A 24358-nucleotide genomic window follows, 5' to 3' on the forward strand; every position below is an offset into this window, starting at 1 on the left:
AAAGTTCAACTTTAATACTTCTTTGAAACTGAAATCCTTCTAGGAAATGAAATGTGCAGAGTACTGGCATTTTATAAAAATACAGATGAACAGTAATGGCATTAACAGATTACTCTGATAACTAAAATTAACTAGTAGCATATCACAATCATATGTCATTTCCTCAAAATTTTCTCCAGTGAAAGACCAAATATGATTTCAAAGCACAGATTATTAGAGAAATTTAGTGTTTAACTTAACGAGAGAGCACTTTTTTTTTTTTTTTTTTTTTTTTTTTTGGGCAGCCGCTCCGCGGCATGTGGGATCCTCCCGGACCGGGGCACGAACCCGTGTTGCCTGCATCGGCAGGCGGACGCCCAGCCACTGCGCCACCAGGGAAGCCCGAGAGCACTTCTTATAATGAAATAAAAATTCTGGTCAATCCCTTCAGTGTCCTCCATTACAGAATTAAAGGAAAATGAAGTGATACAAAGTTTTATAAATTTGCATTTCCTAACCAAGATAACATGGGATAATTCTCTAAGGTACTAACTCATTTCATAGATGGGAAAACTAAGGACCCCACTAGAACCTACTGATCAATTTCTACATCACTAAAAGTAAAAAAGAAAAGAAATGTATATTATGTGCCTCCTAATATGATACAGTATGCAGTACACAGTATCACCTATGAAGCCTTCTGGCCAAAAAACAAAAACTGAACCTCAATCTAATTAAGCTTTTAGATTGAACTTCCAGCCTACAGGAAATATAGGAGACAGAAGAACAAGTTAAGTGACATAAGGAGGAAGTAATCAGACAAACCTACAATGTGGCTGATTTTACAGAACTGATCCAGTATTAAAAAGCCAAATGCAGGAAATGAAAAATGAGAAGGAAACTCAATCAGAGAATGCTATAGAGACTTCAGAGAAATTGCAACCAAAAGACAGTGAGTGGACCCTGTTTGGATCCTGATTCAAACATACTGACTCTGAAAAATCATTATGAGCAAGTGGGTAAAATATCTGAATAGACTGGGCTTTAGATTATATCAGGGAATTATTATTAATTTTGTGAGGTGGGAAAATAGCACTGCGGTTATTAATAAAATGTTCCTTTTGGACTTCCCTAGTGGCACAGTGGTTAAGAATCTGCCTGCCAATGCAGGGGACACAGGTTCCAGCCCTGGTCCGGGAAGATCCCACATGCTGCAGAGCAACTAAGCCCGCGTGCCATACCTACTAAGCCTGCGCTCTAGAGCCCGCAAGCTGCAACTACTAGGAAGCCCGTGCACCTAGAGCCCATGCTCCGCAACAAGAGAAGCCACTGCAATGAGAAGCACGCACACCACAACGAAGAGCTGCAACTAGAGAAAGCCCACACACAGCAACAAAGACCCAATGCAGCCAAAAATAAAATTAAAAAAAAAAAATCTTAAAAAAAATGCTCCTTTCTTTGAGATGCATACTGAAATATTTAGGGGTAAAATGATATGTTGTCTGGAATTTGACTGAAGACGTGAGAGGTGCAGATAAAAAAACATGGCAAATGTTAGTTGATTACTGAAGCTGGGTGACAGGATTTAACTGTATTCTCTTTTCAACATAAAAAGGCTAAACAAGGGCTTCCCTGGTGGCGCAGTGGTTGGGAGTCTACCTGCCAATGCAGGGGACACGGGTTCGTGCCCCAGTCCAGGAAGATCCCACATGCCGTGGAGTGGCTAGGCCCGTGAGCCATGGCCGCTGAGCCTGCGCGTCCGGAGCCTGTGCTCCGCAACGGGAGAGGCCACAACAGTGAGAGGCCCATGTACCGCAAAAACAAAACAAAACAAAAAAACGCTAAACAAAAAAGTAAAGGTAATGAAAGGTAGTTGGCCCTGCTCTTGGAAAAGCAACAAAACGAAGAATTTGAAAAGTCCCTTTCATACAGTTCTTTGGAATCCTGGTATTTTTTTATATCAGCCATTTGACCTATAAATGAACATGTCTCTAAGGCAGTACTATTAATCTTACATTATGAGTTCCTAAAATCAAAAGACCGATTTCTTCACTTCCTTTTACACAGTGCCTAGCCCAATGTCACAAGCAATTCAACTACTACTTCTTAATGAAATCAGTGATAACCCACATACAAGTGATAGTTGAAAGCTACAAAATGCTTAAGAAAAATTAAATCTTTCCATAAATTTCAACAGTGCAGAAGAAATTATATTTTAGAAAGAATAGTTTCTGAGGAGGTGAAGGGAGGGAGATACAGTGACAGCTAGCAGGTACAGGTTGAGTCATTAACAGTTTCTGGCAAACGAATTATGTAGCTGAAAAGACTACAAGTTGTCGCTGAACAAATGGAACAAGAGGGAGAGAAAGAGGAAGGGGAAACAGGCAGAGAAAGGAGTAAGAAGCAAAGGGGAGAGAATGAGACGCCAGAAATAGAAAAAAAGTTTCACACCAAATAAATAGTGTACCAAATCTTTCCCTAATGTAAATTACATTTATTAGAAAGGAGAGACCTTAAAGATCATCTATTTCAAGATCTTAATTGGCCAAACTGAGTCCCAAACAGTTAAGCAAGACTTGATATGGGACCAGAACTCAGATATACTGAATCACAGCCCAAATGCTCTTTCCACTGCTCCAGTCAAGTCTATAGTGACTGCTAAAAACTAACAAATACACACAACATATTTCTTTAGAAGTTTCAAGAAAAACCTGGAATCAACTAAAGCTAGAATAATTAATTCAATTTCTAATAAAAACACATTAAATTTTATCCTTTTTGCCCAAAAGAATGATATAGTGGTATCTCAACTCTTCTTAAGCAAATCATCTGACAAAAAGAACCAGTCTTTTTACCTAGCAGAATAAATCTGAAATACCTTGTGGGCTTTGTCTTTGGCATCCAATATATTTTCCAAAGAACTTTTAGCTGATGTGCCACCATCCTCTCTTCCTGTTTCCTGCCTTTTCTGTTTCTGCAGCTGCTCTTTCTCCTGTCTGTCCTTTTCTTCAAGTTTTTTCCGAACTTCAGCTTCTTCATATCTAGTTGAAAAAAGAAGTCAGCATGTCTTTTATTGGCATGATGGTGGAAAGTAAAGGATTTCCAGTTGTATAAAGTTAATATCCTGCCATGAGGTATTTTATGGCTGCATTCTTTCTCCCTCCAGTTGAAATTCAACTCTGCCAGTGTTCCATTATAAATCACAACTCACAAATTTGTCATCTGTAGATTTATTTCAAATTGCTCAAAAATCTTGAAAAGAAACTCTATGCTCTCAAGTTGAAGTTGTTCAATATTCTTTTTGCTCTTTCTCTCCCACTAATTTCAACAATCCTAAAATCCTAAAATTAACTATAAAGCCCGATTTACTTATAAAATAGCTCAAAATACAAAAAATACAGACAATAAATAAGTGAAAGAACCTAAAGCCCCAAAGATAGAGGAGTAAAGAACATGATTATTGCTAGCAGTAGTATGATTAGGGAAAAGTTAGGCAATCTAAGAGAGAACAGTTAATAATGGGTAACCCAAAGATTAGGAGAAATTCTATTCTTCTTAGTTGATTAACTGGCTAAAGGAAAAAGAGAATAGTAATTCTAAATGACTTCATCCACCTTAACATATTCCAGCCCCAAGATTAGTAATTGTGGAAAGGACCAAGGAACACACTAGTTGAAAAAGATAATTTCTAAGTAAAGGCTATGATACATACAGGTATCTCTGCTTTTCAGACGTTTTCTTTATGCCACTTCACTTTTACAAAAGTCCTACATTAGTACTTGTTTTTACTAACCGAAAGAAATCTGAAGAGGATATTCACTTATGGAAAAAAGGTGAAAAATGAAAATAGCGTTTAGCAGTTGTTTTGCAGCCAGCTGTTAGAGAAGTAGCCACACCCTGATCAGAGAGTGGCACCGCCAAGCTCCTTCCCCAGGAATTACACAAGCATCTCAGCATCAAGCTGCCATAGCTTTGAACTGTGTCTGTGAGCATCTGTGCTTTATCTTGATTTATTTTGTGCATCTTGTAGCAAGACGTGTCCTGAGGTAGTTGCTTCTTTGCCTTATGCCATTTTGGCTTAGGTAAAGTTTCACAGGAACACTTTACTTTCAGATAGCAGGGGAAAACCTGTGTAACTATAGCAGTTAACTGATCCAAGTTTAAAAAAACTAGTGGAGTAAAAATAGTTCCCTTTTAATTTTGTTATTTAAAGAGTGACTAATGACTAAAAATTGAAACATACTGTTTTTAATTTCTAATTATTTTATAAGCCTGGTAAGTCAGTCATAGCAAATACTAGAGTTAGATTTTTTTTTTAAGTATGTAACTTCTGCAACCAGGCAAGTCAAAACTAACATTAAATACTTCATTCCCACAAGTCCAGTGTCCAGTAGCACATTATGACATGAAGCATATGAGAATATTATGTTTTTCTGAAGAATCCTGTCAGAAACTTAGAAAAAACTGGACCTGAGCTATAATCTAATAGACCAATGCTTATCTTAACAATGTATTAGTCTAAACATTTAAAAATTTTCAGTAAAGAACATTAATGGTAACACATGAATATAAGACTTCTCCTTAGGAATTGGGATTTATATGCATGGTCATATATAAATGGACAAATTCTAAATATAATTTTAATCTTCTAAATTTACATTCTTTTAAAGATTTCATAATAGTGTCTGTACCTGAGTTTAAGGCTTTCAGAGAGTCTCTCAGCTTCTTCAATAGCTTTTTTGATGTTTGCAGGTCCAAGTATTGAATGAAAGTAGTCCTAAAATTATAGGAAAACCATCTTATACTGTTAGTACTAGCCACTGTACATAGCACTAATGCTAAAAACACAAAATTATGGTGTTCATATAAACAAAAGTTTAGATAAAAATATTATGACTGAATGAAATATTTCTTAAAACTTTTAACCTACAAAAGTGTACAACTTATTCTCCAATTGTTTCAAAAATATTTTTTCATACTATTAGTACGTTAAAAAAAAAAAAGCCGGTAGGTAATAATTTTACTTATTTGTAAGGCACCTTTACGAAGTGTAAATACTATTATTGTTTTTTAATAAGTGCCAAAAAGCAAACCATATATGTTAGGAGCAAAATATATTTTCCTACTGTAAATATGTTACTTAGTTTTTTTCTTTTAGTCTCAGAAGCAGTAAAGCAAATTCTGTATTGATCCACAGCATAGAATTTGTTTTGTTTTACTTGTTTTAAACTGAGATGTTTCCTTCCACCTGTATTTTATAATACCTACCTACCTCCCAACTGGAGTCAAATCACTTTAGACATAAAACAAGTTTTACACTTGAGGAAACCCTGAATAACTAAAAATCAAATGGTAGAAAATAAATCAATAGTATGATCTACGTTAAAACACACACATACATACACAAAAGATTTAGCACATAATTTATTAACAAGCATAATGAATTGAAAAAAAATAAATCACTTCCCTAAGGGGTCACTCATTAGATCTTGCAATCAGAGATAATTCCAAATCAAGTCTGGTTTAACATGACAGTAGTGTAGTGAGACTCAGCTAACTGACTAGTGGATCTAACTTGCCACAACTTATCACTATGACTTTGCAAATAGAGCCTACTAACACAGTTTATTACAAATGATACTGTAATCAGAAGTTATAAAAAGAAAGGCCAGGAGGCCAGAAATATCCATCTCTGGCTGTTTGAGAGGCAGTTACGAAGAGCTGATAAGATAGATCTGTTGATAACAGTTATCCTATGTCTGTCTATCTAGCCTAAAAGTAGATCATGTTTTATTTGATTTTATTCTTCTAGATTAGAGATAAAATATATAAAAGGGCCATTCATTATGTAATTTTTAATAAAAGTATATAGTTTGTTCAATATTATATCAACTAAAAATTACAGTGGAAACTGTAATCACTTCCATTATCACAATGTCCTGACTTCTGATGCAATACTTTTTTAAGAGAAAACAGAATTAGCCATTACTGTAATATTTCTCTGATAAAAACAAAATACAAAGTAAAACCAAAAAACACTATAACTTTTTTTTAAATTAATTTTTATTGGAGTATGGTTGCTTTATATAACTTGTTTTATTAATTTTTTGACATAAGCTCATTTAAAAGCCTAGCTTAACACTGCTGAAATGCTGAAAAAATCATGATTGGGCATGTCTGGTACAAACTCCCAGAAGACACTCCTCTAATATTAATGAGGTTTCTTGTCAATAATTACCTCTCTCTGTGCTCTTAAAGGAACACAGTTGAAGTATAATTTTTTTCCAATTTTCAATAGTATTGACAATTGGCAGAAAAAAAAATGTCCAATTCTTATACAACTGAAAACATTTGCTTCTTAGGTTTACTTAGTAGAACTTTCCTACTCCTGAACACACAAATTCAAGCAATTCTCATGATTTTCCAAACAAAATGGTTCACTACTAATAATATTTAGCATTAATTATCATGATTGCCATGGATATTTAAAAATATTCTAACTGTATCTAGACTTTGCTATACTAATATTTTCAATATATTTGCCTTCTCCCCCTTTTCAAGTAGCCCTAAAAAAATTGTTCATAAACTAATTTTTTCAATGAGTAAACAATAATGTAATGTGTTTTCTACTAGTGAGCTTGCTAAATTAACAAGTTTTATCTAAATCTTAGTGTAAAACAAGTGAAAAATGTAAGTTTCTGAAGAAGGCTGGTCACATTACATCCTGTCACTTCCTGATTTAAAGGGTAAAACCCAGAAAATATGTAGTTACTAAATTTAACACTTCACATACTTAAAATGCACTGGAGACGTTGAGCTAAATAAAATAAAACAAAAAACAGTTCTAAGACAGAAGCAGATGTGGTACCCTGGACAGAGCAAATGGAAACAGTCCCTTTACTAATATCAGGAACTGAACATCTACAGCGTATGAAGTAACAGGCTGGGTTACTTGAGCCTTTGCAGGGAGCTTCCTAACCTGAACAACTCCTGCCACTTTCAACTAGATACTCTCTTTGGAAATGCAATAGATACTCTGTGGAAATGGAAAAATTTCTTACTGATTAAAATTTACTCCCAACCTTCTCAAGTTAAAAAAAAAAAGGTAGCTACAAAACCACTCCCAATCTTGCCAAAGAAAAAAAGTAACCAGTAAGTTAGAAAAATAAAGCAAAAATTAAATAAGTACATAAAAAACTGGCCCTACCACAACAGACAAAAAAGGAAACACCAAAACTTCCGAAGTTCTCCAAATTCGCAAATCTTTCAAAAATATTTATTTCAGTGAATACTTTTACACTTCTTTTTAAGCAGTATCTTTTTTTTTTTTAATTTCTCACAGGGTTCAGATTTATGTTTTTTTTCAGATTTATGTTTTAATAAATAAAATATACATTTACAATAGTAATAAGCAGAATAATTGCCACCATTCATTCATTCACCCATTCAATATTTATAGAATACTTATAGTATGACAGCAATGATAATACAAGACTTATCTTCGATTCTTATAGCAACCCACCAAGGAGGTTCCCTTTAGCGATGAACGTACTGGGGGGCTCAGGAAAGATGAAGTAAGAGCCCAAAGTAAGAGAGCACATTCCCAACCCAGGTCTACTCTACCCCAGTCTGTGATGTTTTTGTCATGCCACCAGGGTCTTCCGGCACTGGGTTTCTCTTTATTATCTCATAAATAAGCCAAACTTCTATTTTTTAATTTAATTTAATTTTGTGGTACCTCTCCCGTTGCGGAGCACAGGCTCCAGACGCACAGGCTCAGTAGCCATGGGTCACAGGCCCAGCCTCTCCACGGCATGTGGGATCTTCCCGGACCAGGGCATGAACCCGTGTCCCCTGCATCGGCAGGCAGACTCTCAACCACTATGCCACCAGGGAAGCCCTAAGCCAAACTTTTAGTTGTGGGTAGTCCTTCATATCCCATAGATCATGTATATAGCAGAGTAGCTTTTATTCAATTTTATGTTGGGCAGAAACAACATGACTCAAAGACTCTCTGAGTAAAATGACCATTACATCATTGTTGTTTTCTGAAACCTTCCAGTGGGGTTAGGAAAAATATCAGTGATGACAGAAAGTATTAAACACATGAACCATATCCTGGCTCTAAGCAGTATCTTTTTAACAGATACTGTAAAAACCATCAAAGAGTGAGCAGGACAAGCCTCTGTCTCTATCTGCAGATAAGCATGTCCAAGAATGTTCCAAGGGCAGGACCAACCCAGCCATTTGTAGACAGGAAAATGAATCTCCAAATGCAAGGAGCTACCTTTCCAAAGCTAGATCTAAAACCCCATAAAGATTATCAGCATAATTTTGCCGGTGAGAAGAAACACCAGCAATCATTCGTCACCATTAAATAAAACATTAAAGTTATCCCATAACCAACAACCGAAAGAAATTTTATTAGTCCCACTACTGTGAACAAAAAAAGGTTATTTCGAAGAATAAGATAACTTTTTTTTTTCACTTCTATAAGTCAATTTAAATGAGGCAGGAAGATCCCACATGCTGCCGAGCAACTAAACCCATGCGCCACAACTACTGAGCCTGCGCTCCAGAGCCTGTGATCCACAACTACTGAGCCCACACGCCACAACTCCTGAGCCTGCACTCTAGAGTGCATGCTCCGCAACAAGAAGCCACCACAATGAGAAGCCTGCACACTGCAACGAAGAGTAGCCCGTGCTCACCGCAACTAGAGAAAGCCCATGCACAGCAACGAAGACCCAACGCAGCCAAAAATAAATAAATAAAACAAATTAAAAAAAAAATTTGAATGAGGCAAGACAATTCTGCCAAAAGTGAACTAAATAAAAATCTCAATATTAACTCGAGAATGGCTTGTCTTGGACTTCCCTGGCAGTCCAGTGGTTAAGACTCCATCCACACTTCCAACGCAGTGGGCATGGGTTTGATCCCTGGTCAGGGAACTAAGATCCCACATGCCACATGCTGTGGCCAAAAAAATAAAATGGCTTGTCTACCAGGTAAGAAATCTATAAGCAGTATTTTGCTATTATTCTCTAGTAGCAAGATCATTCCTAGGTAAAGGTGGAAACACCAACACAATATTCTTCCCATTTCTTTAACCCACTCTCTATTTTCTTCTTTTGTCTGTTTCTGGTGTAATAAAAATGCAAACTCTTCTCTATCAACACTTATCCTAGTCATCAGTTCTCTTTACCCATTTACACCTCTCCCATCCTCCCTCCCTCCTCACACTTCAGCAAATTGGAAGAAAGGCACCTGGCTCAAAAGATTAAAAGCAAAAAATAATAAATAGATAAAAATGAATATCTAAATTAAATAAATTAATTAACATTAATTTTGCAAACTGAGATCTTTAATATGGCTAGTGTCAATTAAATATAAAAAGCTGTCACATAAAAACAAGTGACTAAACCTTGACCCTTGAAAAAGTACAACTATAGTCATATTTTTCTTATTGAATGCATGAGTAAACTGAATCCTTCTATTTGACCTGGCAGTGATCTATTACAACAGAAGACTAATCATGAGTCTGTATGTTGCTATAAACCTGTACTAATCCACAGCAAATTAAGTATGTGTATATAGTGTGAGTGTAACCATACATATACACATATATTGCAAATAATGAAACGAAATCTTTAGTTTGCTTTTTCTATCTGCAGAAGTTTGAACTTGCTGCTACATAATATCTAAATTTCAGTATTAGTTAAAAATTTTAGAGATCAATAGCTCCACTGTGTAAAAATAACTTAGCAAATAAAAACATAGAAGTAAAAGGTACCTGCTGTTGCTTGAAATCAGGCCTCTTTTTGATAAGATTATAAACAGTCACATATTTCATATATAGCACATAGGCCCTTTCCTCATCACGATCTAATCTGCTTTCTTCTGCAGTCTTGAAGATCTTCAGGGCACTCTGTACATAACTTAAAATTAGAGAAAAAGTAATTAAAACACCTGACATCTGGGGGAAAAAAGTCATGTATAAAGTCCACAGAGACTCAATAAAATACATTTCATAATTTAGGCTGCACTACTTCAGAATTATACCAAGTTAGATATAAGTTTGGATGCAACATGAAAATTTCCCTTATACTACAATTAAATACTTATGTTTCATTAATAGTTGTTTGTATATCACCAAACTGTACAAAATGCATTCTAAATTCAGTTTTAGAAGATTTGCTACAATAGATAATCCTGAGGCAAGTGGTCCTCCGGCATCCATACAATAGTCATACTCTATAAAGAACATAGCTGCATACTACTTGTACTGAAATAGTGGAGCTAAAATATTTATTATTTTAATGTTAAAACAAATACTTTTCAATTCTCCTTACTCCTTTCTAACCACGATGTAAAATTCTCCTCACCTAAAAACTCAAGAAACTAGGGACAGGAAAGGGGACATGAGTTCAATCTTTTAGAGTTTTCTACACAATGGCTGAACTGCAGTCTGATTCACTGGCCCTGAAAAGAGAAGAGATTTAAAGTCTAAAAACATGTCATCTTAAAATTCCACTTCAGTAAAATAATTTGAGGGGTCTATGGCATTCATTTATTTTTTCTTTAAATAAATTTATTTATGGCTGCATTGGGTCTTCACTGCGCGTGGGCTTTTCTCTAGTTGCAGAGAGCATGGGCTACTCTTTGTTGCAGTGTGCTGGATTCTCATTGTGGTGGCTTCTCTTGTTGTGGAGCACGGTCTCTAGGTGCGTGGACTTCAGTAGTTGTGGCATGTGGGCTCAGTAGTTGTGGCTCACAGGCTCTAGAGCGCAGGCTCAGTAGTTGTGGTGCATGGGCTTACTTGCCCCACAGCATGTGGAATCTTTCTGGACCAGGGCTCGAACCCATGTCCTCTGCATTGGCAGGCGGATTCTTAACCACTGCGCCACTAGGGAAGTCCACTACGGCATTCATTCTAAGGACATTTTCCTGGTTTAACAGTCTTCAGAAAGCAAATTAATAAAACAGACATTTCTGCAAGAGGAATTCATTTACTTAGGACTAAAGTTTTGGCAACTAAGTTGTAGTGCCAATGCTAATACACAATATGCTTTATCAATAACTTATTTCTACAAATCAGTGCATCTTGTTTTCTATATTTTTCAAACTGTGCTCTACGATTGAGACATGGATTAGTGATGAAGTTGGTCAGGCCAAGGAACTAGACAGAACACCACACAAAGGAACAGGGCCAAACTGGTCTTTAAGACCAAAGATGGTCCTACACAAGGACAATTTCAGTCAGTGTGCATGCCCTGCTAAGCATGGCATCAAAGTTCCAGGATAGAGGTAAATCAAACCAAAGCTAGTAAGGAGATTCTCTAAGAGTTTAGGAGTGGGTACAACAGTCCTTAGGTTTTTCCAAATTTCTTTCATCATGATGCATGTATATCTCATGGGCCCATATGTAGCAGCAGGCCCAGCTGAGATGGCTGCAATGTCACTGTGGGTCCAGTGAACCAGCCAAATATCCTAAAAGGATTCTAGCATTCTCTAGAATAGTGCTACATGTTGTGGTGGTACGTTTAGGCCAACATACCACTTCCTGTGGGATCAGGGTAGTCCTAGGGCTAAACCAGACATTGCTAAAACAGATTTATCTGTTTTAAGATTAGATGAAGCTCTCTGAGAAAGCTTCAAGGTGGTTTTACCCTTCTCACTATTTTCTATTTGAAAATCATTCAATGTGAGTTAAACAGCACTACTTTCTCTATCACCCCATCAACATCACCAACTAAGCTCAAGAAGTAGGCCAATCCCTCTCTTACTCTTCCTATCCCTTCCCCACCCAAAGATCTTTTCAAAAGCCCATTTTATACTTAGTAATGTTTACGAATATTAGTTCATTCTGGGATTTTCTTTCCTGACCTTCTTTAAAGTTCTTACTACTCTCCTGTCTTCATCCTTAATGTTTTATTTCCTTCCCATCTTGTTTATTTCCTCTAGAAAATGACTCATAAAGATGTTCCTGTGCAAACACAGGTTTAAGATGCCTCTTCACAGGTTCATTTGGGATCATACATATCATTTTTTAGAGCCTCACATTTATCTCCAGCCACAGAACACCTGTTTTCCCCGATTTCTAAAATCTGCTTACCTCAAGTGTAGGGTGTAAGGCTGGCTAGACCCACCTTTCTTTCTGAAACTCTTACTCCCAGCTCTATAATAATATAGTTATATATCTCTAAATCTTCTCCTTTGTTGGTCAAAATAAATTCAGAGGAAAAGTTCCCCTATTGTCTCCTGTCCCTCCTTAACAGAAATAAAACTATCAACAAGTTAACAGTTTTAGTGATATCCCATTTTTATAGCAAAATAACTTCCAGTAAATATCAAAATAGCTGGACCTTTCCATCTCTATTAGATTTTATCTCAGGACAAATTCTGCAACTGTTATCAGGAAAGTATCATCTCTAGCCTCTACCTCAACATGTAGTCTACCCCAATATAGATAGACTACATGCCCTCAAAAATAAAAATACATAAATCATTAGGGGACTTTCCTGGTGGTGCAGCGACTCCACATTCCCAATGCAGAGGGCCTGGGTTTGATCCCTGGTTAGGGAACTAGATTCCACATGCATGCCACAACAAAGATCCCACGTACCGCGACTATGACCCGGCACAGCCAAATAAATAAATAATAAAACAAACAAACAAAAAAAAAGAGGATATATAAGAATCCGCCTGCCATTGCAGGGGACATGGGTTTGATCCCTGGTCCGGGAACATGTCACAAGCCGTGGAGCAACTAAGCCCATGCGCCACAACTACTGAGCCTGCACTCTAGAGCCCGTGTGCCACAACTACTGAGCCCGCATGCCGCAACTACTGAAGCCCGCGTGCCTAGAGTCTGTGCTCCACAACAAGTGCACCACAACGAAGGGCAGCCCCCATTCACTGCAACTAGAGAAAGCCTGTGTGCAGCAATGAAGACCCAATGCAGCCATAAGTAAGTAAAATAAATTAAAAAAAATAATTAGGTTAAAACTTCATGTCAAATTGGTATAAATACTTTGCTGAATACTGCATAAAAAATACGTATCTCTTCCTTTTTAATCAAAGACTATGCTAGAACCAGATCTTATATGTGAAATACACAAGGATAAAAATGATCTTTAATTAAGAAGTACTTTTACACTGTTTTAGGAAAAGACATTAACTGTGGCTGAATGAGTTTTGTAGAATCCTTGCAGTCTTCACCTCTTAAACTTATGATGTAACATACTGTCCAGAAAACAGATAATATGCTTATTAGCAGAATATATATGTATTCTGCCAAGATAAAATTAAGAACTTCTCTAACTCTTTTAATAAAATGGAAATGAACTAAAAGTTAACAGTTATCCCCCACTTTTCAAAAGTTCACTTTACACCACTTTGCTTTTACAGAACACCTAAGTACCTTTTTTACTAATCGAAAGAAATACAGAGGCGATTTTTGCTTTCATGAAAAAAGTTGTTTCCTCACTTTATGCCATTTTGGCTTACAAAAGGCTTCATAGGAACACTCTACTTTTGAATAGTGGGGGATACCTGTATCTGACTCAAGTTAGCAAAGTATACACACTTCCTAGTGCTTATTTTCTCTGGTTTAACTTCTGTCTTCTTATTGAGGTCTTTTAGTGAAGAACTGAGGTAGAGTTCTTTAGGAACTGAAGCCACAGCAGGCATGATGAATAATCTTTACTTCTCCACTTTCACGATGGATGGTGTACTTCATTAAAAGTAGTTCTTTTCTGAAACAAAATGAACACAAATAATCCCATTAGTTTTCCTCATTAACAATAAAACAAGTGAGCAGTTTAAAAAACAAACAAACAAACCTCCTAAACTGTGTCCTTTGCTAAAAGAGTTAATTTTCAATTATCTTGAATATTTATTTTCGGAGTTCAATATACAGGGTATCAATAAACAATCTACTTTCCCCTCCAAATTTTCATTAACGAAATGAATGTTTGTATCATTTTGCATTAAGTATTAGGAATCTTTCCTGTCAAAGGAACAGAATAATAAAAGGTTTTATATTTTTCTTCTGTTAAATCTGCATTAACGTATAGTTTACAAATAGAAGGAAGTTTCATTTAAAAATATTTCTTTCTCATCAGTTTACAAAAGGAAACAAGTTGGGGGGAGGGATAGCCAGGGCACATTATATGAAGCTGGGGATGTACGAACATGTTTCTGGCAGAATACACCCAAATACTTTGGTTTACTTTGAAAAGGTCTTTGATGTTTCATGACATTCTTTGTTTTCTCATCTGCTCTGGTAAATTCTGACTGGGAAGACTGAGGTAGTAAAAAAAAAAAATGAAGAAGAAAGGCTAGGTAAGTAACAATTAAGTTGTGTGTGTGTGTGTACCTATGCAGGGATGCATATAGATGGGGCAGATCAGCGGAGCACACTAAATGGGAATCTTGGCAAGATCATAAGTGTCACCAAATGAAAACTTCAGGAACCCACGTAAATTTATACAAGGTCTTCAGTTGTAAAGAACTAATTACAATTTGAATAAATAGCTGCATTAATACATTTAAGAGATTACAACATTTTTTGATACAGCCACTATGGAAAACAGTATGGCGGTTCCTCAGAAAACTAAAAATAGAATTACCATATGATCCAGCAATCCCACTCCTGGGAATATACCCGGTCAAAACTATAATACAAAAAGAAACATACACCCCTACGTTCATAGTAGCACTATTCACAAGAGCCAAAACATGGAAACAACCTAAATGTCCATTGACAGATGAATGGATAAAGATGTGGTAACATATATACAACGGAATACTCAGCCATAAAAAAGAACAAAATGATGCCATTTGCAGCAACATGGATGCAACTAGAGATTATCATACTAAGTGAACTAAGTCAGAAAGAGAAAGACAAATACCATATGATATCACTTATATGTGGAATATAAAATATGGCACAAAGGAACCTATCAACAAAACAGAAACAGACTCACAGACATAGAGAACAGACTTGTGGTTGCCAAGGGGGAGTGGGGGAGAGAGAGGGATGGACTAGGAATTTGGGGCTGGTAGATGCAAACAATATATTTTAAATGGATAACAACAAGGTCCTAATGTATAGCACAGGGAACTATATTCAATATCCTGTGATAAACCATAATGGAAAAGAATATAAAAAAAGAATGTATGTATGCGTAAAATTGAGTCACTTTGCTGTACCATTTGGCACAACACTGTAAATCATCTATACTTCCAATTTAAAGAAAAGAGAGATTACAACTTTTTTTCTATCACTTATTTCCACTACCTTAATGCTCTTCATTCTATCAGTTCACTATTATTAGATGAATGGACATCAATGAACATTGAATCCTAAAATGCTGAGTAAGGTACAACTTTAGGGGCGAAAAGGCTTCTGTTCACCTATGTGAAACTTCAAAAGCACCCCAATTTGCTTTGATTCTTGTCACATTTTATATTAAATATTAATACTTTCTCATTTCTTGATTAGGTATATAATTCATCAACTGCACCACCAAAACAGCTAAGAGCATCCATTACAGAATATGATAGGGATCCCCTGGATTTCCTCATACTTATACAGACAACAGTATTGAGTGTCTTACCTTGTAAAAAACTATTATGTTACATGTTAAAGACATGAAGGATACATAAGAAATGGTTCCTGACCTTCCAGGATAAACAGTTTAACAAGAGAACATTACCTACTCCCCCATGCTCACCACCTCCTCAACCCCTGCTTTTCCCCCTAAAGCTGAGTGAAAAAGTTGACACGTGACGCCATTTGTAAGAAGTTTTAAAACAAACTAAACTGAGCAACATATTGCTTAAGGATACAAATCAGATAAATTTATAAAGGTAGGAAATGGTAAATATAAAATTCTATTTCTGGAGAGGTAGAAGATACAATAAGGGAGGAACACACAAAGAGCTTCAGCGATATGTAAGGTTTTATTTCTCAAGTTGGGTGGCATGTTCACATATGCTCAGAGATGACTGTTTTGTTTTATGTATTTATTGAAGTATAACTGATGTACAACATTATATGTTGCAGGTGTACAATATAGTGATTCACAATTTTTCAAGGTTATATTCCATTTATAGTTATTACAAAATATTGGCTATATTCCCTGTTGTACAATATATCCTTGTAGCTTATTTTACATATAATAGTTTGTACAGATGATCATTTTATTATCAGGCTTTTACAACATAAAATAATATGTAATATACTTAATGTATTTCATCAAAAATTTTTAAAGAAAGCAATTATATAACAATGCAAATATGAATAAATTGTCTACAAATATGAAAAGAATACCCAGAGAGATGTAAAAGTTATGGTTGAAACAAGCAAACATAAAATATATATGTTTTTAAATACTCATTAAGAAAAAAACAGATTTGGAATATTTTAAGAGCTTAGTATATATAACCTCGTTGAGCACAGCTTCCATACAGTGGTGTGAGTGGAAGCAAGAGCACAAGCATTAAGGAATAAAGAAATGGAAGTAGACTGTAGATAACCTAAAAAAAAAATTGGCAATGAAAAAGAAAATGATGGGATAGAGTGGTGCTTCAGGAACATGATTTCTACTGAAACATAAGCAACAGTTGAGAAATAATACTTTTGACTAAGGGAAAGCACAGTAAGGCCAAGAAACTAACTTTTCAGGAAGGTGCTTAAGGAAACTTGAGTCCTTACTGATGCCACAACAGACACCATGGTGGCAGAGGGCAGGGGATGTTGGAGCTTGGACTACTAAGGAGGGCTAAAGGACAGTAAGATAATAGTAACAAGAGTTATCCCTGACTTTTCTGCCCCCACCTAGCTCAGCTAGGATCTTAAGCTTACTCAACCACAAGCCAACATATGCTCTCCTGATATAGGCTAGCTCTTGAAATGTAATATCCAAAAAGCCCAATGATTTTTTACTGGCAACACTAAATGTACTAAGATAAGGATTAATGCCAGAGTTAGGCAGAGTGACCTCGTACCAGTCTGACAGTATCTGTTTTTCCTACTCTATCCTTTACCTGCGTCTTAAGTATTAATGGTCTAACCACAGGACATATATTCAAAAAGTCAGGTAGAGTCTATTTTGTTGATTCATGACAATTAGGTTTCTTGGTTGGGAAAAGAAACCTATTTATTTGAACCCTCTAAAATGAAGGTCTAAAATATGTCTCAGTCAAATCTTTTTCTCATCATTACCTTTAAAGCTTGGATCTTTAAAAGACAAAAGAATATAAAAACTATATATGCTACCTAGGCAACTTAAAATAATAAATCATTAGCTATTTCAAAGTTAAATTCCATTCAAACATTCACAGGCATCCTACTGTACAGAATACATTGTGCTCCCAGGAACTCAAAAATTAGATGTGATCCATTTCCTCACAAAGTTTAAAAAACTAACGTGAAAGAGAAAGTTGTAAGCAGTGTTAATACAACATGTATTATATCAAACTATAAAGAGTTACAAATAATGTACAATAAGAAAAATTAACAAGATCAAGTATGACTAGAGGGATCTTGTGAGGCATCATGGAAGAGATAGCATTTCTGTGAGTCTTGGTGAGAGAAGGCTTTTGATAGAGATGAGAAAGAGTTTGAGGAAAATGTCAAAAAAGTAAAGAACATCTTTAGGAACTAGCTAGTATACAGAATCAACGAGGATTTGCTAGGCAGTAAGGCCTGAAAAATAGTCTAGGAACAGATAAATGGAAGGCTGTGAATGTCACATTAAAGCATTTACTTTGTTTTCTAAAGGTAACAGAGAACCAGAGCAGGATTCTAAGAACAGAGTTATATGATCTAAACTAACAGTACAAGGTTAGGCTTTAAAAGACTGGAGATAAGGAAGACATTAGTTACCCATAATAATGATCCTAAGGAAAGATGATGAAGGTCAGAACTAGGGCAGTAGAGATGGAATGGAGGAGGCAGACAGATACTAGAGACACTGCAAAGGTAGAATGACAGGACTCCGATTGAGTGACAACCGATCAGACACACCAATGGAAACTACAGGGATAAGATTATGATACAACAAAGTTTTAATGAGGGTTTCCAGGAAAAAGATTGTGCTTTTTTAAAGTTACTTTTTCTGTCCTTATTTGATTTTTGAGAACAGCTGAAATAAAGAACTTGCTCTGATAATGTCATGAAAGGACCACAGTTGTTTCCATTTTCCTTCATTAAATTATATGTTATGCTGTCAAATAAGATGCCTGGTGTTAAAAATACTTCCAGCATTGCCTTAATTGCTATTTTAGCCTCTACAATCACATATACTTCTGCAGAAATCAAAGCACAAGGTAAAGGGTATTTTTCCCTAATCATATGAGAAAGCAAAGAATACATATCCAACTTAAATGTATGTAAACTTTAATGTATTAAATTTTTGATAAGTCATTCTGCTGCATTTTGCCATTAAAGAAATTTCAAAAGAGACTGGCATAAAATAACTTAAGGCCAGAATGACTGAATGGATTTACAATTTCCTTATTTTGGCTGCAACAGTAAAAACAAACCCACTGATACTTATACAGGAATGTTCAATAACTAAAGAACTCAAATAATTTTAAAATCTATTTGTTTACCTCTAGAACTAAATACAACATATAACCCACTAAAACTATGTTATACTTCAAAAAGGATTGTAAGTACAAAACATAAAATAACTAAGTATATGTAAGAAAAAGTTCTCCTAAAAAAAAATTTAAGATGTGTAAACCTGATAAAGATTTAAGAACAACAGCTTAATCAAACAGCAATGCTCCAAAAATGAAATACAGGCAGTGCTGAAAATGAGCTGACAATAGGGAGAAAATGGAAGGCATATATACCCCTCTCTCTCTTTCTGACATTTTTCTGATCCTTCCAAAGAAAGGAGTAGAGATTGGATGACCTGAACCACAGAGTGATGACTAAAAAGCAAAAAAGTAAAGATTGAAGTTTGTTGTCATTCAAACTGGTCCTGATATCTTAACTAGGGCCTCATACCAGCCACTGCCAAGGTTGCTGGCAACACTGAAAGGAAAGCAGTTTGTCCTTGTTGGCCATCCATCATCTCATCTCACCCCATCTTTGGCCTTCAGATAGCAACAGTATTCACTACATCATCTGACTATCTTAAATTTCATATAATCCATTCTATACTCATTCTAGTTAAAATGCCACAGACAAGTAAGTACTGATGAAATAATCTGCTTTAAAGCAATCCTAAAGTTAAGGCTCAACCCTTTTAAGAATTCATCACTGCTAAAAAAAACCTCTAGTATTTTCTGAGTATCTACTATGAGTCTAGTGACAATAGCAGTGTTTTTTTAAAATCCCTTTAGAAGGTCACAATCACCATTAAAAAAACAAAAACAAAAAAAACCTGAAGAGAAAATTTCAGAGCATGTCACACATAGTAAGGTTAAAACTGTTTCATAAAACTTTAGTTTTGGCTGTGTACCTGTGTATGCACATATAGAACACTGGGTATAAATGTGAAATGTCTATAGGTTACAACTGAAAGTGTAAAACTCCTGCAGAGCAATGCTACTCAAGTGTGGTCCACAGACCAGTGCTGGTTGAGGAACTGTTGGTTACCAGCCTGTGATAAAATAAGCTTATAACAGAATGTAAATCTATTAAGCACACTGAATTTTTCATAGCAGCAAGACTTTCTTTACAAAGAAAGCAATGTACTGATTTATATTCTAGCACAAGCTGCAAGACTATAAGAGACTGGCTACTTTGAGTAACACTGCTCTAGGGAAATAGAGTATCACAGGGCTTCTGATCACAAATACCTTAGTTTATCAAGACCAAATTAATACTCATTAAATAATAAGCCAACAATTAATTCCTACACTGTACATTAATACGTGACTCCAGTCACTGGGAAGTCAAAAGGAGGGAAAAATTCACTGTAACTTGGGGCCAGGGGGGAGCTTCTTCCAGCCCAGAGTGTACTCTTTTGTGCTGATCCCTCGTCCTGCAAAAACCAACTTAAGTTCCACCTCTTCCATCCTTGATGGTCCCAGTTCTTGGAGTTTATTTCTTTTTTAAAAATATATAAATTTATTTATTTAATTTTTGGATGCATTGGGTCTTCGTTGCTGCGCGCGAGCTTTCTCTAGTTGCGGCAAGCGGGGGCTACTCTTGTTGCGGAGCACGGGCTCTAGGCGTGCAGGCTTCAGTACTTGTGGCTCGCGGGCTCTAGAACGCAGGCTCAGTAGTTCTGGCGCACAGGCTTAGTTGCTCCACGGCATGTGGGATCTTCCCGGACCAGGGCTCAAACCCATGTCCCCTGCGTTGGCAGGCAGGTTCTTAACCGCTGCGCCACCAGGGAAGCCCTGGAGTTTATTTCTTGATCTAAATCCTATACTATCAATATTTGTTATATATAGCATTCCTTTAGTACAGAATTTGGATCAAATGACAATTATGACTAGGCTTTAAGATACTCATACCTCATAAGCATGCAGTTTCATGATGCTGTGATAGAGACAGAAACCGGCCCTAAGGATAGGAGTTAGCTATGAATAGAGTGAGAAAGGAGGGCATGCCAGAAGAGGAAATCAACACGAACAAAATGAGAAATCAGTATGGGAAGGTAATAAGAAAAATAAAGAATGCTATAGGGATTATTAGGAAATAATCAAATAAGATCAAGGGATTATACTAACATGTCTTTATAAGTCATAACTCTAACGTGCTAGATCTCTAACATCTACCTTAGTGGTCCTTATAGTCAACCCTTAATAACTGCTGGCTAACAATAATAAATTCTATTAGGTAAGGAAATGGAATTACATGATGGAGGACTTTTGAAGCCACCCAAAATTGTTTATATTTAATTCAGCAGGCAATAAGAAGCCAGATCTTGAAGGGAAAATGGTATCTCTGGGCAGGTCAAAGTGGGGATATGCAAGACAGATTTGAAGGAAACAGGAACAAGGGAATGATACTTTAGAAAAGAATAACTAGCAGGCCATGGCAAAAAAGAACACAGAAAGGTAGAAATGTGCTTTGACTGAAACAGTATTTTCTCTCGAGTATACACACACACACACATACACACACACACTTCCAACCCTGAGAAATGTGAAGAATGGTAGTGCTGTTAACAAAAGTAAAAAGTTTAAAAAACTGATCAGTTTACAGCATCATTTCTCAACTTGGGCACTACTCACATGCTGGACTGAATAATTCTTTGTTGTGGGGTTGCCCTACACATTGTAGGATGTGTAGCAGCATCCCTGGCCTCTACCCACTAGATGCCAGTAGTATCCACCCTTCTCCAGTTGTGACAACCAAAACTGTTTCCAGACATTGCCAAATGTCCCCTGGGCGGGGGGGGGAGGGGGTCAAAATTACCCCCAAATAAGAACCACTGATTTACAAAAAAATTTGAACATGTTGAGTGTATGCAAAAGGAATAACATCTAAAGAACGATGCCTTGATAGAGATGTAAATACGTAATCAGACATCAGGTTTACAGAAAGACCAGATATTAAATCAACTATTAAGGCGTTAATGTTACTTCGATAATCCTCAGTGTTTTGGGAGACAACAAAGTATTGACATTGAAATAATATGCTATCTAGGATATAGTTTAAATAATTCTATTCTCTTCACTTATGTATATTTTTAAACTTTTGTAATAGTTTTAAAAACATAAACATCATTTACACTAGTAACTAAAATCAGGAGAATGAATCACTAAGGAAATGAGATCTTGTTTCTCTACAGCTGACAAGATACCTGAAGGGCTCAGAACTTGGGGGGTGGGGGTGGTTCCTAAAGGAGGAAAGAAACACAGAATGAAGGAAAACCAGGAAAGTGCAATATCATGGAAACCAAAGAAAAAGAGAAGTCCAAAGTTACAAAGTTCTTACAATGCTAAAAAGAAAAACAGAGTAAAATAACTAGCCCTAGTTCTGAAGAGTGATTAAAAACCAGCTTCAATGTGGTAAACATTTAGAATACCTACATCTGTTCAAAGTGTAGCACTGGGGGCTGTAGGGGATACAAAGAATATACCTCCTAACAGAGTTTCTACCTCTTAGGATGAAAGATGAGTACACAGTGGTAATACAAAGCAAAGTACCATATTACAGGCACTAATGTACCATGCCCAAATATTTTGGTTTTATTAAGGACCATTCCCAGAAAAAACACGAGGGTAACTGTTTTACACAATAGGTGTCTATCTACCTATATAACCTTGATCCATTTATCTCCTCTTCCTCTTTATCTCTTTAATTTTTTTTTTAGCAGATGCAAAATTGATGAGCTGGGAACCCAACTGTACTTAGTAAGTACCAAAAAAAGAGCTATGGTTCTCAACCCTAGCTGTATATTAGAATCACCTACAGAACTTTAAAAAAATATTGATGCCCAGGACCCATTCCTAAATGGTTCAATCAGAATCTCTCAGTGTGAGACTTGCACATAGGTAAGCTCCTTGCATGAGGAGCTTTTTCTATAAAGCTCCCCAGGTGAATTCTAGTGTGCAATCAAGACAGGGAACCATAGGCATAAAGAATGGATATAAGCATGTTAATAGAAGCAATAAAACACTACGAAGTGACAGTTTTCAGCTGAAATCAACATTTTTTTTAAGGTAGAATTTTATTTTTTAAACTTTATTTATTTTTAACATCTTTATTGGATTATAATTGCCTTGCAATGTTGTGCTAGTTTCTGCTGTATAACAAAGTGAATCAGTTATATGTATACATATATCCCCACATCCCCTCCCTCTTACCCTCCCTATCCCACTCCTCTAGGTGGTCACAAAGCACTGAGCTGATCTCCCAGTGCTATGCAGCTGCTTCCCACTAGTTATCTATTTTACATGAAATCAACATCTTAAGTTATATAACGCCCAACCTACCAAAATTATGAGAAATCATTTAAATTTTTAATATTTTGTAATTAAGAAATTAAAAACCCCAGGATTCCTACACCCACAGCTTTTCAATTTGTTTTGAAATTGGTATTATAATGCATAATAATTTCATTTTACTACATTACAAAGACATCAGGTCAAATGTTATATGATATTACACATAGAATCTAAAATGATACAAATGAACTTATTTACAAAACAGAAATAGACTCACAGACACAGAAAACAAATTTATGGTTACCAAAAGGAAAGGGGGTACGGAGGGATAAATTTGGAATCTGGGGTTAACAGATACACCCTACTACATATAAAATGGATAAACAATGAGGATAACAAGGACCTATGGTATAGCACAGGGAACTATACTCTACATCTTGTAATATCCTATAATGCCAAATAATCTGAAAAAGTATATATATATATGACTGAATCACTTTACTGTACACCTGAAACATTGTAAATCAACTATACTTCAATTTAAAAAACAAGAAAGACATGCAGGTTCACATCACTGTTGGTACATTTCAGAGAATTTAGTATTATGAAAGACTAAACTGTAATGTGTTAGAAGAGGCAAAGTTTAGCTATCTCAACACTAACTTTATTCACTGTACATGAGTACTGTGTTACTTGAATTAGTATGGTTATAAATGTTATTACAAATAAGTTTAACATAACAGTTCATCATTTACTAATAAATTTTATATTATAAAAGTATTATAAAAGTCTTAGTCTCATTTTCCACTTATTATCATACAACTCTGGGCAAATTCCTTAAATCCTCCACCACAACCACTGCCACTGCTCAGTTTATTATCATCTGCAAAATGGGAATAATTCATCTGCTTCTATAGAGTTTTCAAAGGTGTCAATGAAAAAATATATACAAAAAGTGCTCCGAAAATTATAACATGCCATGAAATGGCTAAAGAAATCAGAAGCGTAACTTATTCTGCATTTACTATTATATCCAAACATCAGTCAACAAAATTATGGTAGGCTAAAGATGGCCACAAGTTCTTTAGCATTCTCCTCTTCAAAAGGTCTATCATTTGGTTGGGGGAGGGCTCTGACTGCCCTCACCAATACAGAATGTTGGAAGTAACGCTGTGCCAACTTCTGGGTCCAGGCTTTTAAAAGACTTTAAGAGAAAGCTTCCACTTCCTGACCCTTCAAACACTTGTCTTGGAACTCAGCCTCCATGCTATGATCTGTCCAAGACACATGAAGAGGCTATGTTGTAGGCACTCCAGTTGAACTCCCAGCCAACATCAATTGCCATCCATGGGAATGAGCCATCTCGGATGTCCTGCCCAGCTGAGCTTTCAGATGACTCCAACCCTAGCTGGATATCTGACTACAAATACATGAAACCCTCACCGAGAACCAACGAGCTGAGTCCAGTCAGCCCACAGAAACATGAGATAATGAATTGTAGTTTTAAGCC

The 24358-nt window shown here is 36.1% G+C and overlaps 1 protein-coding gene across 4 annotated transcripts in view; it reads right to left on the reverse strand.

Moving 5' to 3' along the window:
- USP8 (ubiquitin specific peptidase 8) overlaps positions 1 to 24358 on the reverse strand; it is a 98921-nt gene that overhangs the window by 33741 nt on the left and 40822 nt on the right. For 3 of the 4 annotated variants that reach the window (XM_024761874.1, XM_024761872.1, XM_024761873.1), the window contains 4 exons: positions 13568 to 13736; positions 9773 to 9917; positions 4671 to 4756; positions 2858 to 3020 (listed from right to left, as the gene is read on the reverse strand). In XM_024761874.1, coding sequence (XP_024617642.1) covers positions 2858 to 3020; positions 4671 to 4756; positions 9773 to 9917; positions 13568 to 13671 — 498 coding nt within the window. In that variant the 5' untranslated portion in view covers positions 13672 to 13736. Of the gene's footprint in view, positions 1 to 2857; positions 3021 to 4670; positions 4757 to 9772; positions 9918 to 10364; positions 10462 to 13567; positions 13737 to 24358 lie in introns of those variants that run through there. The other variant, XM_024761875.1, reaches the window with a different exon arrangement.

Source organism: Neophocaena asiaeorientalis, unplaced genomic scaffold, assembly GCF_003031525.2.
Source record: "Neophocaena asiaeorientalis asiaeorientalis breed wild unplaced genomic scaffold, Neophocaena_asiaeorientalis_V1.1 scaffold111, whole genome shotgun sequence".
NCBI lineage: Eukaryota > Metazoa > Chordata > Mammalia > Artiodactyla > Phocoenidae > Neophocaena > Neophocaena asiaeorientalis.